This window comes from Propithecus coquereli, unplaced genomic scaffold (assembly GCF_000956105.1).
Source record: "Propithecus coquereli isolate 6110/MARCELLA unplaced genomic scaffold, Pcoq_1.0 Scaffold18, whole genome shotgun sequence".
Classification (NCBI taxonomy): domain Eukaryota; kingdom Metazoa; phylum Chordata; class Mammalia; order Primates; family Indriidae; genus Propithecus; species Propithecus coquereli.
This window is the reverse complement of record NW_012142745.1, coordinates 11,108,725-11,117,619: the sequence shown is the minus strand read 5'-3', so window position 1 is coordinate 11,117,619 and position 8,895 is coordinate 11,108,725. Positions and strand designations below refer to the sequence as shown.

The 8,895-nt window shown below is 41.3% G+C and overlaps 1 protein-coding gene across 1 annotated transcript in view; it reads left to right on the top strand.

Moving 5' to 3' along the window:
• DNER (delta/notch-like EGF repeat containing) overlaps positions 1–8,895 on the top strand; it is a 361,378-nt gene that overhangs the window by 201,627 nt on the left and 150,856 nt on the right. The window contains exon 5 of the mRNA XM_012642476.1: positions 4,027–4,180. Within this exon, the coding sequence (XP_012497930.1) occupies positions 4,027–4,180 (154 nt within the window). The remainder of the gene's footprint in view (positions 1–4,026; positions 4,181–8,895) is intronic.

The window sequence follows — 8,895 nt, the reverse complement described above, 5'->3', positions numbered from 1 at the left end:
GGTACAGTGGCTCCCAGTTGAGGATCACCATCCTGCATGATGTGATGCCACGCCCATGGCTCTCTTTGTCCTTTGGTCTATTCTAGCCACACTGGCTTCTGGGTCTTTTTTGGACGTGCTAGGCATGCTCCACCTTGAATCTTTGTACCAGCTGTTCCCTTTACCTGGAATATCTTCTCTCAGAGACCTCCATGGCCATTCCCTCCCCACCAGCAGGCCCTTGCTCAATTGTCACCTTCCCAGGATACCCTGTTTTAGATTGCACCCTCCAAAACCTGCCCCCCCCACTTCTATTCCCCTTCTCTGTTTGTCTCCATGACATTTATAACCTCGTTTACTGTACCATGTACTTGTTCGTTTTGTTTATCATCAATCACCCACACTAGAATATGGTCTCCAGGAGAGAGTTTTGTCCACTTCTGTGACCCCCAGCTCCTAGAACAGTACCTGGCACATGGTATGTGCTCAGAAAATATTGGTTGAGTGGGTGAATAAATGAATGTGTGTATGACTGAAATTTTTTCAACCTAGAATTTTTCAAAGTAAGCTTCTCACCACTGACTGGGACAGTTTCATTAATGTACAAATGGAATATTTGACTTCAAGCTGTTGAGGAAAATTGAGATTCTGTATTGGGTTTTAGAATTAATCTCTAAGGGTCACTGTTCATTTTACTTGAAAAGTACTTTTACATATACTTACACAATACTTTTACAAAGAAATATCTTTCTGCAATTTAGCTAAGCTACTAATTTTAAGTAAGTTTATTTTGTCCCTTATGCTGGTTGAGTTAATTAGACCTAGATTAGTGATTTCATAGGCAGTGAGTTAAGCTTGTCAATGTTTGTATAACAGTTTACAACTTCCAATGGTCAAACACAGCTTTCCACAGAAAAATATGCTAACAAACATTGTTTCCTATGATAAACATCCATGATCTCTTACAAGTCAATAGTCTTGAAACAATCAAAACAAACTTTTTATTACAGGAAATCTCTTTGTTCTTAGAAAATAGACATAGGGAGAAATCTAACTTTATGGATGATGTGCTAGAGAATACACAAAGATTTAACTAAAATATTATGGTCACAGATATGTAAACATTTGTTAATCTCTTTCCTCATTCATCAATTCTACTTTAAGAATCCATTCAGTGTTTTGCTTTGTCTAAAGCAATTGTTTCATCAATTCCTTAAAATTTCTTTTCAGATTCCTGCTTAAAATAAAACAAAACAAAATGTGTGTCTTCTATTTTAGCTCTAAACTCAATCAAAGCTAAATTGAAGATATTCGATTTGGGACTTTTAATAATTTATTTTCACAAGCAGCATATTTTCCATGGAACTCACGAGACGAATTACATGCTAAATGTGTCCCCCACATAACCAAGGAAATTTATCTGCAATATGGAATGTCTGGACACAAACCAAGTAAATTTTAGAGGACAGCTGCCAAAACCAATGACATACAGTAATTCATCATGATGCGGAGGCCCACTTTGGAATTGTATGCGCTGGGCGTGCACAGCATTTACATTTCAAAGGCGGTCACAAATCTCTGGAGGCACAAAGGGCTCCAGACAGGACTCCTGCAAATATCACACGTATATTCTGTTGCGCATTTGAGCAAGGACGAGATTTTCTTAGATGACAGTTCGGGAAAAAGGAACGTCGTATTTTAAAAGGCTACCTAACAGCCCTTGATGCAGCATCTCCCAGCTTGCAGCTACAAAGCATGTGCAAACACATACAAAAGGGAAAAACTCATGACATGATGAAAATCCAGACAGGCCCCAACCTATCGCTCGAATACAGAGGGAATTTCCATTTACCGCAAGGAGGCCTGAGAGATGGTAGAAACAGAAGGCTGAAAATGTAGCTCTAACTTTTCAAGAAGAGAGGCTATTCCTTTTATTCCAGTTGTTCTAGTTTCTAAGACGTAATTGAAGAATGTGTTCTTAAACTAAAGGAAACTTGATTGTACAGATTACAAGGACTTGTCATATGTCCTTAAGAAAAGCATATTCAGTTAAAAGAAGCACACCCGTGTAATACATGGCAGTTTGGTGGAGCTGCACAGCATGATTTATTGTCCAGCCTCTTGGCTGGTGTCTGAGGACAGGGGTCCGTCCACTCGCTGCTCGTTTAGTCACTTATTGCAAGGGGTGTCCTCTTATGGGGTGAAACACGATCTTATGGGCAAGGGACAGTTTTTCTTAGAAAAGAAATCCGTTGCGGGGAGGAGGTGGGAGAGTTAGATGAAAAATACTAGAAGTATAACTACAACTAGACTAGTCATATTAAAACCATTTTACATAATGACCTAAGTGGACATTCCTTCCGGGAACATAAGGTTGAATCACTACTAGGAAATCTGGACATTCGATTCATGCATTAATAGGTCACACATGAAAACAATAGATAATTTCTGTAGAAGCTAAAAGGACATTTGATAAAAATCAGCAATCATTTTGGCATTCCACTTAGTGGTAAGTTCTACAAACATCCCTTTGGGGTCAAAATTATTCTGAGTGAGCCGCCAGTATCACCTTGAGAGCTGGAGAAAAGAAGGTGACATTATCATTATTTGTAATTGATATGGAGAGTATGTGTGTGTGTGTGTGTGTGTGTGTGTGTGTGTGTGTGAGATCTAGAAAACCTGAGAATCAACTAAAATCTCTGACCTGTAGTGAAAGCTCAGTGTGATGACTGAGGATGAAAACCAGTCACTTTATATGTGAGTAATAATCACCAGCAAGTGTGACGGGTATTACAAGAACGGGATGAGGAAAATATCTCATTCCTGATAGCTACAAAACAAATTTAAATATGCAGGAGTAAATTTATTAAGGAATGTACAATAACTATGAAACTTGATTGAGAGACAAAAACATATTAAAGGGAGAAGAATGGACCACCCTTTCCTCTTCTAGGAGGGAGGCAGGCACCGGGCAGTGCTCGTGGGGAAAGCGGGGAGACCCTGAGCTGATGGTACTTGGACAGGAGGAGGGAGTCTCTCTTTAAGAGCAGGGGCAGGAGGCTGGGGCCAGGGAGGGGCAGGGAGAGTGAGGGGACAGTGGCTGGGGAGCAGTAGAGATTGGACACCTGTCGATGTGCCAGGCTTGGGGAGACACCTGGGGAAGGTGGTTTTGTCTGTTTGTCTTGTTTAGATTTTTTTAAGTTGTAAGGTTTGCTAACACCATTCTCTATTCCTTCTCTTCCTTTCCTCATGAAAATCTCCTGTAACAGTCTACACTGCTTTGCATAGGCTTTGGAACCAGATTTGTGGCTTTTTCCAATAGGTCACTACCCTCAGGTCAGCATTAAGAAGGGAGCAGGAAGGCCTAGATTTATTTAGATTTTACAACTACCTGAGAAATGAAGCTTCAAAGTAAATTCAGTTCTCTGTGTCTGAGTTGTGGTCTTTTACTAAGATAATGTTAATACAATAAACCAAACAAAATGATTACTTGAATTATGCTTTCTTTAGTTTCCCTTGCACTCAGCTGTCTGTATGGCTGCACATTGAGGTTGGGTTATAGAGAGATTCAGTAAATTTTCTCAATGCTCCAGGAGGATGGTCTGGGCAGGACATTTGATGACAGTTTTGTTGCAAGCACTGTCTATGCAGAAGGGTTTTAGTTGTTTGGAGTAACATCTAATTTGATGGCTGCAGTGCAGCCTGTCTGCTCTAGCAAATTTGCTGTTTCCATGTCTGGCCAGCAAAACTTCAATGTTAGCTTACAATGAATTGTTCTTTCCACTTCTATTTTAGGAAGATTGAAAATGGTTGGGATAGATATGAATAAATACAAAAATAAATGGTTGAATTTAAACTGTAAAGAAACACATGCTATTTCTCTTAAAGCTATGATTTTAACCAGATTATGATGTAAGAGATACGATTAAATTACTCAGGATTGGTATCATTATAGAAAGGAAATGGCGCTTTTGAACTTTGAGGCTCATGGCCAAAGCATATGTTTGAGAGGCCCTGGTACCATGCACTATATTTTTTGTGTTTTAGGCAACTTTTTCCTGTACCTGTGAGGACCAGTACGTGGGTACTTTCTGCGAAGAATACGACGCCTGCCAGAGGAAACCTTGCTACAACAACGCGAGCTGTATTGATGCAAATGAAAAGCAAGATGGGAGCAATTTCACTTGCGTTTGCCTTGCCGGTATAGTATCCATCATTCATGTTATTAATAGCGTGTCTCTCTCTGTACAGTGTGCAGAGTGATTAAGGATGGTTAAATAATACTTTGTCTAGCTGTTGGATGAAGCAACTTCAAGATCTCATTTGATTCTATTAGTCTATAATTAATATAATCAGGGAGTGGAAGAAGGAAGTTCACCTGGGGAGGAGCATCATGTCCCTTGGCTTGCTTTCCGATGTTAGAATGCTTCCGTTTTAGCATTCCACCATTTTTATTCTGGGAAAATGATATTCTTGGTCAAATAGAGGCCTGGATGTTTCAAAAACAAATTTCGCAAATTTGTACTGAGCATGGGCTGGCAGTGTGCTGGGGGATTATGTTAAGTAACTTAAGAAAAATCTAGAATAAACTATACATATTGTTATGTAAAGCCACCTAATCCTCCCATTTATATTAATTTCCTTTTGTTCATGTATGTTCATTAGCCCAAGTCCTTGGTATATTGTTCTCCACAGTGGGGGAGTCTTTAACATTCTTTGATTATTGTGGGGTGTTCTTGGATGTTCTATGAGGCTTCGTAATTCTCAGAGCACATTGAGTGGCTCTCAGGAGAGCACGGTGGCAATGTGCCTGCAGACTTCCGTGCCCTGACAATCCTCTTAATTGACTTACTGCCCAGCAGAGTTGATTATAAACCCTTCAGCAGCAGAAGTGGCATTTTAGCAGTGAACATTTTGATACAGCTGTTTCGATGCAGCTTAAAAGCAAACACCAAATTACTCCATTTTTATTATCAAATAATGTGCAAAACTGACATCTTTCCTCTTTCCATCTCATCCTTTTGCCAACTTCTGCCACTGTGTGGGGATTAGGATGTGGTAGGAGCTGGGGATGGAGTGAAGTGCTTAAGTTCTCAGAGTAAGAAACAAGAGCCAACAGGTAGAAGTTTAGAAACTAAAAAGTGAAATGTGTTCACTCATCTATTCCCGCCCAAACATTGTCAAATCACAGGGACAGGGCAATAGTTTGGTATATTCTTTCCAGACCATTCATTGTGTGTGTTTGTATGTGTGTGTGTGTCTGAGTATATCTATTTCTCTTGCAAGTCAGCTGGTTAAGTATTTTTCTACCAGTTTGTAAAAAGTGATTACGTTATGCTATTGTTCTATAACTTGCGTTTTTCGGTATGTGTGTGTCAGTAGATCATAGACATCCTTCCACGTCAGCACATTTGGAGCAACCGCATTCATTTTAACAGTTGCATAGTGCGTCTCCCAGATCTGTACCTCCGGGTCAGGTTCCCCTCCAGACCCACATCCCTGACAGCCTACGTGTCCTCTCCATTTAGAGGTCCCAGGCCACCTGCAGCTCAGTCATCCCCGAACTGAACTCATCATGCCCCAGGTGCACACAGCTCATCTTCCAGTGTCTCATCCATTCCTACAGGCCACACATCTACAAGCCGTCTTCGGCGCCACCCTCTCCCTCTCTGGCATCTTCTTTCTACCTCCAGTGTTCTCCATTTTACCACCCAAAGACCTCTCAAGCCCACCACCCTCTGTGCAGCCCACTGCCAGCACTGCAGGCCTGTGCTCCTGAGATAGTCTCCACTCTTTCTCCGTCCACTCTTGCCACTGCCGCGCACTGGAACCGGAGTCACAGTGCCGAAGTGAGCATCGGCTTTCATCACATCCTTCCCCTGGGACTCTCCATTCTCCATGTGGCAGGTGATCATTTCCCAGTGGAAATCCGATGTTGTCGTTTTCCTGCTTAAACCCCTTCTTCCTATTGCTTTTTGGATGAAGATCAAAATCCTTGGCCTCATCCCGCCTTCCCTCCATGATGTGGGGCCTTTTGCCTCTTTCCAGCCTCATCCGACACTCATGTTCCCCTAGCTCTGGTTCCAGCCACCTTGGCCCTTCACTTCCCTGACAGCTGAGCTGCCTTCTGCCGCAGGGTTCACCCTCTCTTTCTTGTGCCTGACGGCCCTCCCTCCCTGTCTCCTTTTTGCCTGGTTAGTTACTCTCAGCACTCTGTTTCAGACCTCTGTTAAATGTCCCTTTTCCTCGGGAAGTCTTAACTAAATGCTTCAAGACAGGTCTCCCTTCATTTTTCTCTTTTATAGCCCCACGTTCCTTCCTTCACAGCCCTGTTTTCAGCTTCATTTGCGTGTGTGATTCTTCGATTATGGCCTGTCTTCCCTACCAGATTGTTAAGCTCCATGAGAGCAGGGCCTGTATCAATTTTGTTCCTGATTATATCCCAGTGTCTGAGAAATTGTGGACACTCAGTCAATGTGTTGATGGGATGAATTAATGAAGTTGTATAAATGTAGACTGATGTTTTAAGCCATTCCTCTACTGATGGATCTTTGAAATGTTTGCAATTTCTCTTTTATAAGTAATGCTAATACAAATAAAGATCCTCCTACAAATAGAATCAATCAGAGTTGATAGGCGGAGGTTTTTGCTATTTGGACTGAAATGATTTTGGTTTGATATTTAATCTAGGTCTGTTCTCAAAGGGGATTTCTCCATGTTTTTAAAGGATCTCATGTGCACAGAATTGGATTGATAAGAATCCTTGGTTTGTGACACTCTCTCGTTTTGTCCATGCATAGCCCGTTTTTATATATTTGCTAAGTTTTTATATATTTGAAACCACCGCCCAGAACAGAAGTTATATCTGATAACTAACCACAGAGTCTCCTCATCTGTCCTTTCTTCCACCTCCTCTTCCCCTCCAGAGGTAACATCATCGTGTATCTTGAGTTGATCAGTACTTTATTTTTCTTTTTTATAGTTTCAATATTTACATGTTTTTATGGAAGCATGTTTTTAAATTTATAAAAATGGTATCATACATGAATCATGTATGGTATCATTCATATAATTTTCTGGTACTCTTCCCACTTAATACTGTATATGGAGATACACCTGCACTGTTGGAGCTCACGCTTTTTGACTGTTGTATAAAATTCCATTCATCTATTCTCTTATGGACAGAGACTGACATGCATCTGGGTTGTATACATATCCTCTATGGTGTTTACATAATAAAATCACCTAAGGATGCATTTCTCTGTTGTTAAGTGGTGCATGATTATAATGCTTTGTCTCTCAGTTGGCATCAGGACCATAAAGTTGTTGCATTACAAGTATGTGAATATTGATAATTCTACTTAGACCCAGGGACAGTTTGGTGATTGTTGGTAAATTCATCATCAAGAGATGGCAAATTGATCTTGATTTACAAAATGATCATCTTTTATTTCTTCTATTAAAGCAACAGAACTATTTATAACATCAAACTTGTAAATAATAGCAAATTATTATTTTAATAAGCTACTTTCTAACAGCAGTTCTATCATTGCCTGACTATTACAGATCGAATACTCCCAAACTTTCATGAAATGATGTGAGATTTTATTTTAGATCTAGATGTCTTTGTGTGTCGGTCACAGTTTAAACACATTTCAAAAATAATATTAGTAATCACCACTGACATTTACATCAAACTGTTTTCCGAGGTTCTTCTTGAAAGGTGTGTGGTTTGCTGAGAGTTGTCCATGTGTGAGAAGAGTCCCTCCATGTGAAAGAAGTTCTTTCTTGTTTAATGGAATTTTAAGGCAGCTTTAGAATCCCAGCAGCTATTTAAAATCCTTTCTGCTCTCCTTGAATCTGTAGCTTTCCTTCCTTCACCTTTCACAGAGCTGGGTCCATGGGACACTCCTCCCTCATAGGCTCTGCACTTCCTTAAGCTCTAGAACAAATCCTGATCAGAGGTGGAAGAGATTTAGGACATGTTACTCTGGCACCAGGGATATGTTGCAGTCCTCTTAAGCAGCTTTCTTCTTAGTCACTTCCGATTCCTTGCAGGGACCCTTCCCCGGTAGGTTTCTTTCTCCCTTCTAGCTTCTAGCTCTGCCTCTCAGTAACCTTTCTGCCGTAGTCAAAATGCACACGTACACACACACGCGCGCACACACACACACACACACACACACACACACACACGGTGCTTGTATTTATTGAGTGTTTACCACGTGCTGGGCCTGTGCTAAGTGCTTTCCAAGGGTAATCTTAGAACATGTATGAGTTAAGCACTCTTAATTATACCAGTTTCATAGATGAGAAACTGAGGCACAGGGAAGCTTTATAACTTGGTTGAGAATATTAGTTAGGGCAACAGTAGGCTGCACTGCAGCAACACATAAATCCCCAAAGCTCGGTGGCTTCCAAGAAAAGATTAATTTCTACTTGTGTCATAGTCTGATGAGGGCACCTACCCTCTGGGAGAAGACACAGGGATCCAGTTCCTCGGACATTGTGAAAATACCATCCTGAAGAGGTGGTCTTTGCAGATGCTGCTGAAGGGGCAGGGGCAGCTGGAGGTCTCATGTGGCCTGGTGGCACTTCTAGCACATGCCGTTTGCCAGATTCAGCCCGCTAGTCCTCAGAGGCTCGGACTAGGGAGCGGAAACAGTGTGGTGAATGCCTCTTGTTGTCTGTGCCTTGCCAGGTGCAAGTGCCAGGAACTGTTGGGGTCAGGATTTGAACCCAGGTCCTCCTGCTGGCCTCTGGAGCTCATGTTATTGATCATCTCACTGTGCTCTCTTTCTGTGTGTGCGACTATGTGGTGTGCTGGATACTTTGCTGTTACAAATGTGTAATTTAAGACCACGTAATCCCTTCAGCTTTTTCATGTCAAACAGGTCTTTTTTTTTTTTTTTTTTT